Source organism: Equus przewalskii, chromosome 1 (assembly GCF_037783145.1).
Source record: "Equus przewalskii isolate Varuska chromosome 1, EquPr2, whole genome shotgun sequence".
NCBI lineage: Eukaryota > Metazoa > Chordata > Mammalia > Perissodactyla > Equidae > Equus > Equus przewalskii.
The window spans coordinates 122,478,566-122,498,440 of record NC_091831.1 but is presented as its reverse complement, the minus strand read 5'-3'; the positions used below and the strand labels follow the sequence as shown (position 1 = coordinate 122,498,440).

The window sequence follows — 19,875 nt, the reverse complement described above, 5'->3', positions numbered from 1 at the left end:
TCAACTTAACAAATAAAAACCTTTCAATTTTCCTGTTGTCTTTCAAATACGGGTGAAGCCTCTTGTGTAACCCTCCCCCATCACATTCCCTCCCTCCTTCGCAGAGGTTACCACAATTCTGAATTTGGTGTTTAGTCCTATGCGTGTCTGTTTCCTTTTCCCATATATGTATGTATCCCTAAACAATATGAAATAATTTTCTTACATCCTTTTAAATATTCTGTAAATGGTATCATATTGTACATATCTTCTGTAAGTTGCTTTTATCAACATTATGCTGAGATTTATCTATGTTGATACTTGTAGCTCTAGATCACTAATTTTAATTATGTATTATTCCCTTGTATGATTGTAATTAAATATTCTTTTATTTATGGACAATCATGGCATTTTCCATTTTTTGTTGTTATTTATTTAGTCTAATGTTAAGATCAGCTTTCTTTTGTTTTTTTTCCCCTAGTATATCTTTTTTCTTTAAAGATTGGTCCTGAGCTAACATCTGTTGCTAATCTTCCTCTTTTTTTTCCTTCTTCTCCCCAAAGCTCCCCAGTACATAGTTGTATATTCCAGTTGTAGGTCTTTCTAGTTCTGCTATGTGGGACGCCACCTCAGCATGGCTTAATGAGTGATGCTGAGTCCGTGCCCAGGATCTGAACCGGTGAAACCCTGGGCAGCCAACTTGGAGTGTGCGAACTTAACCACTGGGCCACGGGGCCAGCTCCCTGGTATATCTTTTTTATTCCTTAACTTTTTTGTGATTTTTTTTTTTTTTTTTTTGAGGAAGATTAGCCCTGAGCTAACCTCTGCTGCCAATACTCCTCTTTTTGCTAAGGAAGACTGGCCCTGAGCTCACATCCGTGCCCATCTTCCTCTACTTTGTATGTGGGATGCCTGCCACAGCATGGCTTGTGAAACGGTGCCATGTCCACACCCGGGAGCTGAACCGCTGAACCCCAGGCTGCTGAAGCGGAATGTGTGCACTTAACTGTTGCACCACCGGGCCGGCCCCAACCTTTTTGTAATTTTTAATTTTGACATAATTTCAGAAAATGTTGCAATAATAGTATAAAGAATTCCCAGTACCCTCCTCCCAGATTACTTAAATGATAACATTTTAGTACATTGATTTAGCCTCTCAAAGTCATTCTCTCTTTTCCCTTCACTTTATGTCTACCAGTCTCTCTCTCTCTATGTATATATATGTTTTTTTTTTTCCTGAACTGTTTAAGAGTAAGTTGCAGACCTGATGCCCTTTTATCTCCACATACTTCAGTGTGTATTTCCTAAAAACAAGGAATTCTCTTATATAACCAAATTACAATGATCAAAACTAGGAAATTAACATTGATATGATGCTATTTATCTAATCTATAGATCCCATTCAGATTTTCCCAGTCTTCTCAATAGTGTCCCTTATTGCAAAAGAAAATTCAAGATCATGCTTTGCATTCAGTTCTTCTGTCTCGCTAGTCTTCTTTAATCTGGAAGAGTACCTGAATCTTTCCTTTTATTTTATGACATTGACATTTTGGAATAGTATTGGTTTATTATTTTGTATACTGTCCCTCAATTTGGGCTTATCTAATGATGTTTCCTCATGATTAGATTCAGCTTGTGCACTTTTGGCAGGAATATCACCACAAGTGATGCTGAGTGCTTCTCAGTGAATCATATTAAGTATTCTTTATCAACCTTTTTCTTATAAAGAATGCACAATTCCTCTTTTCACTTACAATCTGAGAATCTTTCAACCAGAAACTTTATTCTATTGTACTAATTGTGATTACTGACATATTTAGATTTATCACTTTGATGTTATTTCATGCTTTCTATTTGTCTTGCTTTTCCTGTACTTTTTTTTCTTGTGCCTTATTTTCTCTGCTCTTTCTTATTCACTTTAATGGGTACTCTTTAACATTTTAAAATACATGCTTGACTTAAATTATAGAGTTAGTGTACATCTCTACCCTCTTCTCAAATAAGGACCTTGAAAACATTTAATCCAGTAAGCCCCTCCAATTTTACACGTTTTTGTTGTCTAGTATTTTCTTTTTGTCTTTCTGTTCCACAAATTAGATATTTTAGTTGCTGTTGTTTTCACTTGATGCTTATTTGGATTCACCCACATGCTTGTTTGGGTTCACCACTCCCAAAAGATATAACTTAGAAAAAGTTCCTTTAAGATGCCTCTCGTGGTAGGAAGCTGTCTCAATTTGTCTAATAATGTGTTTGTTTTGCTTTTATTCATTACTGATGTTTGACTTGGTTGACAGTTCTTTTTCTCCCATACTAAGGTGTGTATATGATGTGGAACTACCATATTTCACCAATTGAGACACATTTTTCCATATTTCAAACAACTCTGAAGTCTGGACGTGTCTTACATCTATGACATCTAAAATCACTGTTGGACAGTCTACAGCAATTTCATTGCCTGAATATATGTGAACTTGGCTCTAACTAACTGTTTATACTGTAGTCATTTCAATTGTTGGTACTACATGTTTTGAATTTAATCAGTGTTCAAAATGTATTTTAAAAGATTACACCATGATTTGACTTTGAAATGAAACATTATTCACGAAGGCATGGAAATCAAACAGCAAAGACCTACTTTTAGTATTAGTGAAATATATTTTTCATTGGAGGAATGACTGCAATTCCACATTTTTTGCTTATTAACAATCAAATACTTTAAAAGGAAGACAACCATGTATAGATGAAGCTGTGTTACATTTTGTTACTAAGATAGCTTCAGAGAGGTTGCCTATCACATGCCAAGCAATGCAGCTGAAGGCAGGAGACGTTCAGCAAACTCCTTGGAGTGAGTGAAAGAAATGTCAAAGTGTCAAGAAGCTGTGTGAATAATCCATGCTGGTGTCTTAGTCCATTTGGGCTGCCATAACAAAATACCACAGACTGGGTAGTTTATAAACGACAGAAATTTGTCACTGCTCTGGAGTCTGGCAAGTCAAGATCAAGGTGCCAGCATGGTTGCATTCTGTGAGGGCCCTCTTCCTAGTCCATAGCTGGTGCCCTTTCACTGTGTCCTCACATGGTGGAAGGGGCTAGAGCTCTCTGGGGAGTCTCTTTATAAGGGCACTAATGCCATTCATCAGGGCTCTACCCTCATGACTTAAGCACCTCCCAAAGGCCCTACCTCTAATACCGTGATGGGGGTTAGGATTTCAACATAGGGATTTGGGGCAGACACAGACATTCAGACCATAGCACTAGTGTTTCTTTATCTTAACAATATCAAAACATCAGATAGGGTGTCAGTAGCTCGGAAGAAAATCCTGTAGACAACAACCTTTTGTGTGTGTATGTGTAAGATCGGTCCTGAGCTAACATCTGTTGCCAGTCTTCCTCTTTTTGCTTGAGGAAGATTGTTGCTGAGCTAACATCTATGCCAATCTTCCTCTATTTTATGTGGGCTGCTGCCATGGCATGGCTTGACGAGTGCTGCTAGGTCTGCACCCAGGATCCAAACCTTGAACCTAGGGCTGCCAAAGCAGAGCATGTGAACTTAATCACTATGCCACCAGGCCAGTCCCCTTTTATTTTCTAATCTACTCTGCACTCCTCCATCCTCTCTCTTTTTTTTTCCCCTCCCCAAAGCCCCAGTACATCGTTGTATATCCTAATTGTAGGTCATTCTAGTTCTTCTATGTGGGATGCCGCCACAGCATGGCTTGATGAGCCATGTGTAGGTCCATGCCCTGGATCTGGACTGGTGAGCCCCGGCCACCAAAGCAGAGCAGGCAAACTTCCGCTCAGCCACAGCGCAGGCCCCATAGACAGCAATCTTAAAGCACATTTTTAGGGCATACTGCTTCACCAATGGTCTTTTGTGTGTGTGTGAGGAAGATTGGCCCTGACCTAACATCTGTGCCAATCTTCCTCCATTTTGTATGTGGGATGCCTCCATAGCATGGCTTGATGAGTCGTGTGTAGGTCCACACCCAGAATCCGAGCCCGCCAACTCCAGGCTGCTGAAGTGGAGTGTGCGAACTTAACCACTATGCCCCATCACCAATGTTCTTGATGGCACAGAAGACAATACTGTGTGAAAAGCATAGACATTATTAGTTAAGGAATGCTTCAAAAGCTGAACTCTAAATGTGAAGACTTTTCCTCCAAACTTTATTGAGGTACAATTTAGATACAGTACATTGCAAAAATCTTAACTGTACAGTTTAATAACTTTTTTTAATGCAAGTGTACTTTCATTTGGCTACCACCCAGATCAAGACAGAAAACATTTCTATCACTCCAGAAAGTTCCTTGTGCCCCTTTCCAGTCAATGCCTTTCCCCGCCCCAGAGGTTTTCCAACTTCTATCCCCATGGATTAATTTTGCCTGTTTTTGAACTTTTTATAAAGGATATATATATATAAAGTATGTTTTTTGTGTGTACTAAACATAATGTTTTGGTATTCATCCATTTTGTTGTATGTATCGGTGGTTTTTCTTTTTTTTTTAATTCTTTTTTATTGTTGTAACGGTAGTTTATAACATTATATAAATTTCAGGTTTACATCATTATATATTTCAATTTCTCTAATTTCTGTGTAGATTACAACATGTTCACCACCAAAAGACTCATTACAATCCATCACCACACACACACACACACACACACACACACACGTGCCTAATCACCACTTTCGTCCCCCTCCCACCCCACTTCCCCTCTGGTAATCACCAGTCCAATCTCTGTTGCTATGTGTTTGTTTGTTGTTGTTTTTATCTTCTACTTATGAATGCCTCTGAACAGAAGAATGAAAAAACATTGTATCTTTTGGATAATGTTTTTTTATAATGTGTATTCTTTTTAATTGCTGCATTGTATCCATTGTGTAAATATAATACAGTTTGCCTTTTCATTCTTCTGTTCACAGGCATTGTGATTATTTCCAGTTTTTGACTCTTACAAATAAAACTGCTATGACTATTCTTGTAGTCTTTTATTGATATGTTTATTTTGGCAGACATGCTCTTATTTCTCTTAGGTAAGTACATAGGAGTGTCATTATTGAGCCATAAGGTAGGTAGCTATCTAAGTTTATTAGAAACTGCCAAACAGTTTTACAAAATGATTATACCACTTTACACTACCACTAGCAATAAATGAGAGTTCTAATTGCTCCATGTCTTTGCCAGCATTTGGCATTGACAGTCTATAATTTCAGTGACTCTATGGTATTCTCATTGTGATTTTAATTTGTAGCTCCTTGATGACTAATTATATAGAGCATCTTTTCAAGTGCTTACTGGTCATTCTGACGTATCGTTTTGTGAAGTATCAGTTCAGTCTCTTGCCAGTTTAAGAAAAATTGGGTTGTTTATCTTTTTATCATTGAGTTGTAGTATATCTTTATTCTAGATTCAGGTCCTTTGTTTGATGTATATTTCCTGTATAGCTTGCCTTTTTGCTTCCTTAACAATGTTTTTGATATGTAGGAGCTTTACATTTTAGTAAAGTATAGTTTATCAATTGTTTTCTTTTATCCTTCGTGCCTTTTTTGTCCTATCCAAGAAATCTTTGCCTATCCCAATATCACGAATATGTTCTCTGTTTGCTTCCAGAAGACGTATAGATTTCCTTTCATTTTAGGTCTGTGATCCATCTTTAATTAAATTTTGGGTATGGTGGAAGGTAGGGGTCATGGTTCATTTTTCCCACATAGGGATATTTATTTGCTCCATCACCTTTTATTGAAAAGACCTTGCTTTCCCTATTGAACTGAATTGAGGTCTTTGTTGAAATTGAGTAATAATCAAATGAATCTTTTTGTGAATCTTCTATTCTGTTCCATCTATTTGTCTACCATTATGCCAAACTGTGCTGTTGAACTACTCTAGCTTTACAGTAAGTGGAGATATTTTGAGAATTCACTTATTTGATAAATTTATTTTATTTAATTTACTTTGTATGTATGCATAAGAATGATATTTGGTAAAAAAAATATGGTTAAGTAAATCTAAAAGAGCTCTTTTGGTAATAATGAAATAAAAATTCTAAGTGATAGATTATTTTATTGTTGGTTAATCATAAGTTTATTTTAACCAAGTGTTGCATAAAATAATTGTAAGATGGTATCAGATTTGATTAAATATGGTAATTTTATTAGCATACCTAATATTTATGTTTCCTGAATCTGCAGGCTCATATCTTTTATTAATTATGGGAACATTCTGAGTCTTTATATTTTCAAACATTGCCTCCTCCCATTTCTTCTCTTTCTACTCCTTAAACACCTACTAGGTATAGTATGGACCTTCTTGTTCTAGCCTTTGTTTCTTAAAATTTCATCATTCTTATTTCTCTCTGCTATATTTCTGCATTCTTTTTACTTCTTTATTGCCATCTTCCAGTTCACTAACTCACTCCTTAGTTTTGTTTAATCTCATTTTCAGGCCATCCATTGAGTTTTTAATAATGACCATAATTTTTTGCTTCTAGAAGTTCTGCATGGATTTTTTTTCATAAATGCCCAGGTTTCTTTCTTTATACTATTGTATTTTTTTCTTATGTTTTGGTTTCTTTTATTCCTCTAATAATTTTAAGCATAGCTATTCCATAGTCTTTATCAAATTATTGTATTTTCTTAATTTTTTGGCAGTTCTACATTTGCTACCTGAAGTTTCTGCTGACTCTTGCTCATGCTATTCTTTTCTTCAATGGTTAGTAGTTTGGGATAGTTATAATGCTGTAAAACCTGCGTTCAGTTTGTGTCTTTCCAGAGAATTTTACCAGGAGTGTTAGGGGCATGAATGCCAAAGATCATTTTTTCTGAGGAATCTTGTTAGATCATGCATGCAGTGTAAATTTGAACTGCAGATTCAGGTGAGGAAAGGCCTATGATTATGAAATTGACGCTTATTCTCTTTTTTCCTGATGGCATTTAAATCTAGCTAACCTAGATTGTAAAGACTGGAAATCTCTGTAGTTAAAGTATTAGTGCTTGCTTAGTAGTGTGGTCTTTAGTTCCCTTTTATTTTCTTTTTTGTGGAGGATTGTAACAGTATGTGGAAGAAAATCAGACTGGAAGAGTAGCTTGCAGCTAGTGACCGATAGCTGTTTCCATGTAATGGGTAGTGAGCAAATATAAAAAGCAGATATGCATATTAATGCCTTTGGGTAACAAAGCCAGATAAGGACCTTTTTTCATTGACATTTAAATGTCCAACTAGAGTTGTTGATATGATGGCTTACACATGCTATTCCTCATTTAATACATGTCTGTGTCACAAAGTGATGACTATAGCAAGTAGTTATTTTGGAATTAATTTAATAAAGCTTTTTATAAAAAGGAGTACTTTTTTCTTTGTTTTTTTCAAAATTACTCAATACTTTGTTAATAAATCTGTTTCTAGTTCTCAAAATTAAAATAATTACCCTTCTATATTTTTACTCTGACTTTTTTATATGACAGCACAGCTGACAATGGGAGTAGCTATGATTTTATTCTCGTCATCTTTGTCCTGCTTGATGCATGCCAAAGCCTCTGCCTCTTCACTTCTTCTGCCTTATTCCTCTGCAGGAGGCTGCTCTAAAAATAGCTCCAGTGGTAGATGTTTCACACATGGTCAGGTTGCTGACTCATTTCATTCTTTTGTGAAGTTTAGGAATATGTAAAACTGTATCTGAACAGAGTAGGACAGCATGTTTCCCAAATGGCAAGTCAGTATTCTTTTGAAAAAGAATTATAATCCTCTCAATACTCTTGTAGTGAGTAATTTTATTTCCCTATTTTTAAAGAATTACATTTAAAAATAGATAAAATGGTTTTCAATCTTACTTCACAAAATGCTTTAAATGTGATTCTCAGAATTGTGTTTTGCTAAATATAATTAATTTGAGACTATGAGCAGATTACTAACAGATGAGCTATAAATATTCTCCTATATGTAAATAATTTCTTTCATCTTTTTTTCTCATCTTAGATATGTTAACATTAATGCTTCTTTGCAGTGGTTTCTCTGCCTGTGAAACAGTTACTTCAGGAGAAGTCTCGTCGGGAGGGTTTAACGCTTGACAGTGAAATAAATGTGCTGACTTTTTCTCAAAGCTATGAGGCTTTAGCTTTCTTACATTACCCTTAAACCCCCAATTCTCCTTTCCCCATCATTATAAAATAATTATATTGTACTTTTTGGATAAGCAGATTATCAAATGCTAGCTCCCCCAAAATACCACCAGCTGATTAAAAAAAGCTGAGATTATTACTGGCAAGAAGAACACACTGCCTTGACATAGTCTTAGTAATGTCTTTGAGGGAAAAGGAAGGATATTTATTTTTGAGATTTCTTTGGGGTCTGGTTTAAGGTGGGTCTTTCAGTGCAGAGGCTTGATTCAGATGGATGAATTTATGAGATCGTAGATTAGGATTGTCTGGCATAGCAAGATGAGCTTTTCAAAGTGAATATTGGACCATGGTATTCAACTTTTCTTTTCTGGCATTAATGACTGTCTCATTTCCCCCCATTAATTGAAGGTTCAATTTACCATTAATTAATGTCCAAACTCCCCAACAGAACTGTAAAATTTCTCTTCATATGGGCAAAGATGTCAGGTAATCTATCTGTTTCATTTCCTGCACTTGGAGATGCCCTTTCTAGAGCCTCTGTCCTCTGTCTCTCACATAGACTGGTTGCTCTCAGGCCTGCTATGGAGCTGTTATTCTTGGATTTGTTGTTGCCTCCCTCTGACGGTGAATCTACTTCCTGGATCTTACATATCTCCATCTTTGGTTTACTCTTTCATGTTAGAGGAGCCATCTTCTAGTAGCTTTCAATAAGTCTTTGTTTTTCTGTAAATAACTCATGCATAGATAAATGATATGATAAATATGTTTTTCTTTTGTTTATTGTAATGCCAGAACTTCATTACAAAGTATATCTCAGAATTGCTAGAAGAATTAAAGAAAATTTATGATTTTCTTATAGAAATGAATTTTGGAACAAAAATGATTGTGGGTAATTATTTTGCTTTTTAAAGTTCTGGAAAGGGTGTCTACTAAAGTGGTAATAGGAACATATGTAGTTGAATTCTGATTTTTATTTTTTCAGTTTGTTGTGAATATCTTTTTATGGCTCTGCCAGATAATGACAGTTTATGATTTTGAAAATTTGATAAAGACTTCTGGTAAAATTTTGTTACATAAATGAAGATAAATACAAAACGTTATAATTTAATAAGACAAACTTTAAAAAACCTTTTCTCACAAATTATAGCCTGATGTAATGTGAGTTTATGTTTTAATAGCAAAAAAATTATGTCTTGAAAGGTTTCTGTAGTCTCTGAAGGTGGCAGGCTGGAATTCAAAGGGACAATTTTTTTTAAAATGCCTTGATTCAATGGAGATCCAGGCTACCGCTTCTCAGTTTCTCCCAGTTGGATGTCAGCAGACAATGCTTGTGTCCAGAAATATCTCAAGTAGATTCCAGGAGGAATGTGGGAGAAGAGAGTCCCCAAGAGTACAGAGAGGGCTTTCGATTTGGCTGTGACTTCTTATTTCTAGAGACCAGATAGGAAGCGAGCTACCATTTCCTTTGGAAAATAGGGCCCTGGAATAAAATGAGCTCTACCACTTGTCCGTCACTCCTCCTCCACCCCACTTCCCTCTCATTTCTGGGAATATCAGAGAGAGGGAGCTGGTAGAAATGATTCAAAAAGTTTGCCAACATATAGAGCCTAATACTCCCTGAGGGGAATTTGGCTGCCTTCCTGTTTTCTGCAGACTTATTCCTTGACCATGGTTGAAAAACATAAATATCACTAACTCACATCTGTGGAACAGGTTTTTCAGGGGTAAGCCTGATAGTGGTAATGCCAAATGAATGATATACATAGCCAGTGTTTTGATCATTGGCAATTGTATTCGTTTTACAGTGTTTAGGATCTAAGGGGTTGAGAGAAGCCTGGAGAATGGTACACAAGGGAAGCTACATACGAGAATGTCCTAAGCCAGATTCATTTCTCCTGTGCCCTCTCAAAAACCAATGAGAAGTGACTCTGACACAGTTTTATCACTTTTATATTTTCTTTGTATAACAAGCTTTTAAAAATAAATAAATGAACCGTTTTTGGAATAGCTGGGTTTGTTTGTAATTTTACTGCACATCCTAAATTCTTTCAGGGGTCTTGGATGTGGTATTTTTAAAAGGGAGGAAGAAAAGGGTGGAGGAAAATGATGACTTGTGGAAACAGTAGTACAAGTTTTGATTTAGGTTTAAATATTTGGTGACAATAATATATAAAATGTATATACTTGTATTAGCATTGTTCAAACTCATATAACTGGGAGTTATTGTAAATGATATTGCCCTTAAAAACGAAAAACATTTTATGTGAGTAGTACCAGTGTGCAGTATTTTAACGGGCAGAACACTGAAAGTCAGGATAACTAGAATCTTGTCCTGTCTCTGCCCCTAGGACAGTAGGTAACCCTGGGGCACCCTCCCACCCCACTCCCACCCTGCGCCTGCAACAACCTTAACTGTTTACTTTTTCTCATTAGAATAATGAGGTTGGAGACTAGGTAATTACTTCACTTCCTTTTCAGATTCTGTTACTTCAGTATATGTCATACTTTCCGGAAGATTTGTCTTTTCCCTTGATGAAATTAGGTAGCTTTGTATGTATTTATTTTGTGATTTTTTTTTTTAATCATTTGGGCCAAAATGTTTCAATATTTGCTAAGGGTAGCTGTATTTAAACAGCAGTGGCTTGCTTTGCGTTGCTATACCTAAACAACAGGGTACATTTCCAGTTGTAAGAACCTCTGATTCTTGCTTAGATTGGAAATTGCCCTTAGGTGCCCTTCAGTGACTCTGTGATCTGCTTTCATTTTTATGGGGGAATTGTCAGTGTATTGGTTCATTGAACACCGAGTGGTATATTTCCAAGGGTTTGAGAATAGTGAGGTAACTAGCTGTGAAAGTTATCAGTACTGCTTGGAAAGCTAATTGCATAAATTTACAGTTTAAAGCATTTGAACAGCTTCCTTTTAAAAGTGATTTTTAACAAATGTTTGATCATACTGTATTTGTGCTACCGTTGAAGTGCTGAAGTAGCATTTTGGCTTCTTTCCCAAAAGCAGGCTTAAAGAGGCTGGCAGCAGCCTCTCTTCCTGCTCTCTTCAGAGCTCTTTACCTTGCCAGTGGTGCAGCTCGTTCTGCCGATGCAGTGAAACCCTCCCATTTAATCTGCAGTGGAGAAAAATGGAGCTCAATGTCCAGTAGAAATCAGTAGGCTAGCAAGGTTGCAGTAAATAGAAATGACTATATATTTCAACGGCTGAGCAAGAAGACATGTACAATATTTTTTTTCTTACAGCTGATTAAATTTTTGCTTTCTGTTTCCTTCTAGAGAGATGTGGATAATTTGCCCTGCCTCCAACGTCTGTTTCTCAGCTTCAACAATATATCTACGTAAGTGGAAACTCCCAACTTGTCGTTTATTAATAACTTGATGGTGTGGGTTCTAGTGCTTTAAGTTAAGATTATAAGTACCTTGGAGAATTTTGTTGATATGTAAGATTTTAAATTGGAAAATGATAGGGCCATCTATGACAGAGTTCTTTGTGGAACAACAGAGCTCTGGTGTGTATTAGTGCCTCTAATGCTAAAATTATGAAATTTGTATAGTATGTGCTTTTTGTTTAATTATACTATTGTTTAATTGCTCTTTAGTAAAACATGTGTATGTGGAAATGTCAACATATGTTTTGCTGTCCTTTGTGTGACACTTACTGCACTAATCAGTTAAATTAGAATTTCTTCATAAATTATCATCTACAATCTGTAGAGGTACTAAGCAATTTTGATATAGCAGGCTACATTTGTCATTGAGCCACTTGGTAATTAGATTATAACTTGTAACCTGGGATCCCTACTTAGAATTAATGCTGCTAAGAGACTGTATATAGAATATATAAATAAATGAATTTTATTTTTCAAAGATTTGAAGTATATCCTCCTTTATATTGTAATGCTCTCATTCAGTGTCAACCTGGAAGATTTCAGAACTGGAGCTGAGACAAGCAGTCAGACTTTTCAATGCAAAAGGACCTCTACTCGTTCCTTAATTCTTTGCTTCTCCTCCTTCCACCGGCCACTTAATTTGAACTAGACTTTATAACTACCCCTCAGTTCTTCAGTTTCACTTCAAGGCTGTTCTTTGAACCTACTTTTATAACAGTGTAAGAATTAAGTATAAAAGAGTCTAGAGCACATCTCTTCCTGAGCTCCAGGCCTGCGCTTTTGTTTATTAAAAGCCAGTTTACTTTTTGTGCATTTTCTGTTTGCATCTTTTCCTCCTCCATCAGACTTAAGTGTTAGCCCTGTATCCCTGTACTATATCTCTAAAAGTTGGAGATTAAATCCAGGTGGTAAGCTTTGCATATCGGCATTATTTCAAAGAAAATACACTTAGTCTTTTCTCTTCTGTGAAAAAAATATTAAAGTTTTCTGAAAGACTTTTCACATTCTTTTCAGTTTATGTTGAATGCTGTTCCAGCTGCTTCTCTATCTTGTTGGGGAGGTAGGATTTCTTTTCAATGACAGTGGAAGGGTCACTCAATATTCTTTAGGGAATTTCTTCCTAAAAACCATTAGCAACTGTTTTGAGAAGATAGTTTCTCTTTCTCACAATATGTTGTTTCTCGTGTCTCACAGTGTTAGCTGTTTAGGTGCTGAAAACCCTTAGATTCCCTCAGCCTATCGTGGACCTCAGTACTTTCTCTTCCTGTCTTGTTTATGAGGAGTCATTTAAAGACAGACATAAATTTGAGTGTATAGGGGTTATGATGTTCCCAGATTCCCAGGGTACCTGGATTTCTGAACTCCTGCCTCTGCAAGGAATTGTTTATAATTGCTTCTGTGTAGGGAATTTTCTTCACAACCTGGAAAAGAGTTTCACCCACCCAACCAAATAAAGATAGGATTAATGAGATTAATATTTATAACTTTCTCTAAAGAGCATGATTTCTCAAAAAATTGAGATGTGTGAGTCAACAACCTCAGGGCTTTCATTTTCGTACTAATTGCTGTCTCTGTGTTTCTACATAGGCTTAGCCCTTTGCCTTCCTCTTGTGCTTCCAGCTGGTCTGCTTTTGAGGCTAAATACATTTTCTGCTTTCTTTCTCTTGATGCTTGTGGTCCAGGAGATGGTGTAGAGAATATATTAGGTCTGAGGTGGGGAGCATTGGAGAGAGCGGAAAATGTTTCTGCGAACTTGACTGAAGACACACATGTCTCAGATGGCTGAGCTATCAGATACCTGTAGTGATAACTATAGTATCTTTTCAGGCCCCGAGTGCCCTGCTATGGTCCTGGCATAATAGAGTTGCCTGGTTTTACAGTTTAGTGACCTAGAAGTAACAGAGGTCAAGAAGTGCAGAAACAGCAGTGTAAAGCTGGAAGTCAGTACCCTTTAGGACTCCCCCTAGAAAACTCTCAGATAGGATTCAGCAAATGAAAATATCCAACTGTATATCCTTTTGGGGGGAGGCAAAAATGTATTGACTGTTATGCACTAGGGCTTCCTAAGTTTTGACCAAGTTCTTGGATTCTTAGAGGTCCATTTGCATAAACTATTAGGTACCTGGTGGAAATTCAGAAAGTTCCAAAATGTGATGGCACTCTATTCAATTCATAGAATTCCAACATGAGATGAAGAGGTACCTATATTTAATGGTGAGCTTTGTGGACAGAACTCTTTTTGTATGTTTTCCTGCAGATACTAGAACAGTGCATTTAGTTCTACCAGTAAGCATGCAAGATATATTTAGAGAATGAATGACACATAAGCACGGCTGCGTATCTGAATAGAACCAGTGCTTCTGGTTAAATATCCCTCAGAGCATGAAGAAGACAGAGACACAAATAAGTAATGATAATACAGCGAGTTAAACTTAGTTGTGGTGAAATGCCAGAATATTAGAAAATGTAAGTCATCCTGGGGAAGGGAAGTGAAGAAAGCCTTTCCAGAGGGAGATGGTATGTGAGCTGAGCTCTAAGTGGAGAGTAGGCCTTCGTATGTGAAGGATACTTGGTCATTCCAGGTAGAGGCACAACCTGAGCAGAGCTGATGCAGAGGGCTCAGCGTGGACTCTCTAGGTCCACCCTCTGGGGACGTGCAGTGAGATCTTTGCCCTCCCCCTCCCCTTTCCCCCAAACTAACCCTGGGCCCTCCTCCAGCTCACAGAATGCTGGAGGGGCCTGCCAAAGTACGCTTTATGATGATCACCCTGAGAGAAATGTACTGTGCTTAATCAAGGGGATCAGTTATATCTGATTCGTTCTTCAGACGTGTTCATTCCGTTATTCACCTCTTCTTCCGAGGTACTATTCATCTGGTTGATTTGGTTGTTTTTCTTGGCTCTCATGATCTTAATTTCTAAGTAGTCTGATTGTATTTTTTTCTAATGGCTTATTCTTATTTTATGAATGAGATGAAGTTTTTTTGATTTCTAGAAATTACTTTTCCCTCTTGAAGTTAATACCTATATTCTCTAAACAAAACAAAGAAACAAAAATGCTCTTTCTTTGTTTCCTTATTTCTATGATTTGTGAGTGGCAGTTCATATTTATGAGCGTCTAGGTGGATTTGTTTCCTCGAGATAAATTTAAAAAGTCACTATGAATGCGAATTATGAGTACAGGATCTCTGTCTGCAGAGGATGTAGGGTAGGGAGCGAGGAGGATGTCCACCTGTTTGGACTTTCCTTTAGGATGTGCACAAGAAACTTGCCTCTAGGAACAGGAGCTCCTTTTTCATCTTGGCTGCCAGAACTTACCCAGAGCACTGCCCTTCTTCTCTCATTGTTTTCGACCTAGGGACAGTTCAGGAGTCAGCCGCTCTGAGAGTGAGACGCTGGCAAATTGTTACCAAACCTTCAATAATTGCTGGGCAACCGAGCCACATCTGCTGTCAACACTTGCTGCCTCTGATCTAGGCAACATTCTGTGGTTCTGCCGGCAATACTTACTTACAATGTAATGATCCGTTCATGTCAGACTCTTCAGCAATTTGCAGTTTTACTGATTCCATCTGCTTTGTATCTTCCAGAAATTCCTTAGTGTTTTGGTCTCCTGATAGAACTCCCCCTGGCTTTCTACTACTGCTAGGGATATTTTTGTACTCTTATGTTCAGTCATTCAAAGAGATTTTGAGAGGGTGAAGAGAGGAAAGAGCGTGTGCTCAGGCAGCCGTTCCCATAACTGTCCTTCCGTTGAGTGATTTCCCCAAATAGGCTACACATAAAAATGTCCTTGGAAGCTTTGATAAAGATTAACTGATAGAATTCATGAAGAGAGTTAAGCAGCACTTGGGACGTAATGAGTGCTCTCTAAAATTAGTTATTCTCACAATGCCCGTCTGCTTACCTGCCCTGCCCACCAGCCATGCCATCGAATGGTGGGCTCTTTGAGGGGAAAAATTATGTCTTGTTCTCCACTATAATAATCCATAGTGCCTAACATGTAGCATAACTAATGCATTCAGCAATTCATTAAACAAATATTTATTGAATGCCTACAAAAAAAATATCCTTGGAAGCTTTGAAAATGCATAGTCCCTGGTTCACTGCTGGGTGGTCTTCTTCAGTAGATTTGGGATGGGGCCAGGGATCTGTATTTTTTTAAGGCTTCTCAGAGGATTATTATGTACAACTTGATGCTAGATTTGGGAACCACTGAGTTATGGAATCCCCAAATGAGAGTATTTGCTAACTTAGAGATTACTGTTTTATGTAAAATTTCCTTTCACAAGGAAAAGCTTTGTAAACAAAAATATTTGTCAAGAATAAATATGTGCTACCCTCAGGAGGTAGTTTATGATCTGTAACCAAAAACTGGGGTGTTTCATCAGTTTCATCTCTTCTACACTGAGACAGTTGCAGAGTTCTGCTATTTATTACAAGGTTAAGTTACAATTGATTCTTCTCTCCAGTTTCCCTCTTCTTTAACTCTCCAACATAGAAAGTTTTTACAAGGATTTTTTTTTTTTTAGGAACAGAAAGGAAGAAGAGTTTATACTTCTAGTGCCTTGATTGCCTAAAAGGGAATGGTTGCTATCGCTTTGAGAACTGAGAGGAATTCAGTATCATTGGGAAAGTAGTCAAATACACATGCTCCTTGACTTACAATGGTTCAACTTAGGATTTTTTGACTTTAGGATGGTGCAAAAGCAATACACATTCAGTAGAAACCATACTTTGAATTTGGCTAGTAATATCTGATACGATTCTCTCTCATGATGCTGGGTAATGGCAGCGAGCTGCTGCTCCCAGTCAGCCATGCGAGCACCAGGGTAAACAACTGATATGCTTACAGCCATTCTGTCCCCATACAACCATTCTGTTCGTCACTTTCAGTACAGTATCCAATAAACTACATGAGATATTCAACACTTTATTATAAAATAGGCTTTGTGTTAGATCATTTTGCCCAACTGTAGGCAAATGTAAGTGTTCTGAGCACGTTTAAGGTAAGCTAGGCTAAGCTATAATGTTCACTAGGTTAGGTGTATTAAATGCATTTTCAACATGATATTTTCAACTTATGGTAGGTTTATCAGGATGTAACCCCATCATAAGTCGAGGAAGATCTGTACTGGTCAAGGTCAGATACCAGCCCAGGACTGTTGGCTTCTTTTTTTTTTAATTGTGGTAAAATACACATAAATGTTCCATCTTAACTATTTTTAAGTATATAGTGTAGCAGAGTTAAATATATTCACCGTGCTGTGCTGTCTCTCCAGAACTCTTTTCATCTTGCAAAACTGAAACTCTATACCCATTAAACTACAAGTCCACATTCCTCCCTCCCCCAAGCCCCTTGCCACTACCATTCTTGTCTGTCTCAATGAATTTGACTGTTCTAAGTACCTCAGATAAATGGAATCATACAGTATTTTTCTTTCTGTGACTGACTCATTTCACTTGGTGTAATGTCCTCAAAGTTCATCCATGTTGTAGCATGTGTAAAAATTTCTTCCCTTTTTAAGGCTGAATACTCATCTATTATTCTTGAGGTGGTGTAGAACAGACTAGAAGAGGGAGTTTCCAGAAAGAGCCATGCTTGCCTCTCCATCCTCATTGCCTTCCCACAGTGCCCTAGACTCATGTTCCACTGAACTTCCTTAAACATCTCATGCTCGCCCTTGCCCACTCAATCTTTGTATCTACCATGACTTCTCACAGTAGCATTTTTCTATCCTCTTTGTCTGAATAACTCCTGAGCATCCTTTAGATCTCAGATTAAATGACATCAAGGGTTCTCAAGCTTGAATATGCCTAGGAATCATCTGGAGAGTCTGCTAAAATGCAGCTTTCTGGGACCCATTTTCCATGAATTCTAATTCAGTAGTTTTACCTGGGGCTCAGGAATTTGTATCTCTAGCAAATGATGCAGCTGACTTGAAAATACCATGGTATGTGTTTTCTCAGACTTTGAGTTAAACCCATACAGGGATCCTAAAATCAATTTAGTGGTTCAAGACCAGGAAAATAAAAATAGAATAGAAAATATCAGAGTTTGTCACGTGTTGTAAGGGCAAATATTGTTTCACGAAAATTTTCCAGTTCTAACTGTGTATGGATGTATCTATGCATGCATTTGTGAGTGTGTGTGTATCATTTTACTATAGGTATGTGGGAACTGGGTTACAGTGTAAATATATATTTCTCACTATGGATTGGGTTAAAAGAGGTTTGAAAAATACTGTGGGGTCTTGATACATGCTTTCATAGCTTCCTGTATTTCCACTGTTATTGCAGTGGTCGTAGTTTCTTGTGCTTTTGTTTTAAATTGTTCTCCCCGCTGGACTGTAAACTTGACAAAGGCAGAGGAATGTGTTTACTTTGCTCACTGTGGTCTCTCCGGCACCTAGCGTGTATATGCTCTCAGTAAAAATACTACTATTGTATGAAAAAATTTTTCAAGGAGAATTTAGTCCCTCAAACAGAAAGATTTTTCTGTGCGGTCTAAGAACTTGTTTTGGTGGGTCCTCTGTCAGGTCATTGCTAAGTCATTTGGACCATGTTTAATACCCAGACATGTAAGGTTTAAAGGCTTAAGAGATGGAAGTTCTCTTGGTAGTGGTTTCTGACTTCCAGGTCAATCTATTGATTTTTCAGCAAGGATCTTGCCCAGAACTTCTAGATGTGAGAAAAATCTATAGAAACTGAGACTTCCTGTTGGACAGTGGTATATCAAGGGTAGGGTGGTGGGAGTGGTCTGCCCCAGGGTATAGGCAGTAAAGAGCTGTGGTATCAGTAAAGCATTTAAAAACAATAATAAAACTGACTAAAAATAATTTTGCCTTTTATTATCACCTTACGCTGGAAATCCTAAACAATGTCAGGGATAAAATATTCCTCTTTGCCAGCGTGGACCTCTCATATCTCCTTCCTTCCCTTAATGAGGCATGCTATTTGGACTCTGCTTTCTTATTTTATGATGTCATTTAAAATTTTAAGCTAGGTTTCCATTTTCTTTTTTGAGGAAAGAATGCTGCTACACGTTGTCTATTGACCTCTTTTAGTAATTACAGTATCCCTAAAGGTCACTGAACTGCAGGCTTTGGGCTGTGACTTTTCCTTCATTATATCCTCCTGCCTACTTTCAAAATTTTACTGAAAGTGGTTCATAATTTTACCTTTATCAGGAAGTCATTCTCTTTGCATTTTTCTCAAGCTATAACATGGTAAGTTACCCTGTATGAATTATATATTCAGAGAAGAACCTGTTTCTATTTAGGAAAAGCAGAGAGACTCACACTCCCCTGCAGTGGTCTCTTTTAGTACTGGTTGATATTTTAAGGAGGAAATTACTTCACTGACCTTCAGAATGTACCGGTATTTGTCATGAACTCAGGTGGTTACGTAAAGTGTTCCTACAGTTGAGGTATAGGGCTTTACTCTTGTACTTTCCAGGATTGGACGTGTCATTATGTCATTTTGGCTTGAAGGAAATTAATTTTCCTTAGTTCTAGTATCCAGCAAACTGGTAGAATGCTTTCAGTTTTTTCCTCTGTGGCTCAAGTTAACAACCAGTAATGTGTGAACCTTCTTACTAATTGAATAAAGCAGAAGACATCAACTATTGAGAGATCTTTTCTGACCACCTACTGAGAAAAATTTTCAATTTAAGAAATGACTACATATTTGTTGAGAAAATTTCATTATCGGTACCCATTTAGCTACTTAACTCCTCTTGAGGTGTTTGCCTAATGGCTGACATATGATTCACCTTCAGATAAACATTTAATTGCATTTTCCTAAATGTTATGCACCTCATCTAAAGAGGACCTACAAAAATGCGTTCTAAAAATAGGGGCTTCTTTTCCATCCATTGCTCTTTTATTTCTTAGCCCTGAGCAAAACTCCCACAGCGTGCTAGGGCATAGTTACCTAGCATCTGATGGGCAAGCCGAGCTCCAGCTTTTGAATTCGTTCAGAAAGAAATAGGTGAAACGTCCACAACTACTGACAGATTTGTTCTCCCACTTCAGAAAAACAGACTTTGAGGTAAGTTAAATTTGTTTTATCGTGCTCAGAGTTGACATAATTATTGGATCTAAACTTATTTTACTTAAAACATAAAATTTTTACTAAGTAATTTTTATGTAATTTTCCGTTGTATCCTTATTTTAATATTATTATAGGTGACTTTTCTTTTTATAGATCAAAAGTAGAAATTATTTAAAAATATTGTAAAACATAAAAATGTTTAAAGTGGACTGATTCTTTTATTCCTTGTTTTTAGGACATTCAGTTTGTTAGATGACTGTGCTATTTGTAATACTTTGCATTCTAATAGAAAGTCTTGTTTGAATTTTTCTACTAAGCTAAGGATTAC

The 19,875-nt window shown here is 37.1% G+C and overlaps 1 protein-coding gene across 12 annotated transcripts in view; it reads left to right on the top strand.

The window, feature by feature from the left end:
- LRRC49 (leucine rich repeat containing 49) overlaps window positions 1-19,875 on the top strand; it is a 137,454-nt gene that overhangs the window by 27,950 nt on the left and 89,629 nt on the right. For 10 of the 12 annotated variants that reach the window (XM_070621837.1, XM_070621854.1, XM_070621826.1 and 7 more), the window contains one exon: window positions 11,381-11,442. In XM_070621837.1, coding sequence (XP_070477938.1) covers window positions 11,381-11,442 — 62 coding nt within the window. Of the gene's footprint in view, window positions 1-11,148; window positions 11,273-11,380; window positions 11,443-19,032; window positions 19,545-19,875 lie in introns of those variants that run through there. The other 2 variants (XM_070621890.1, XM_070621900.1) reach the window with 2 other exon arrangements.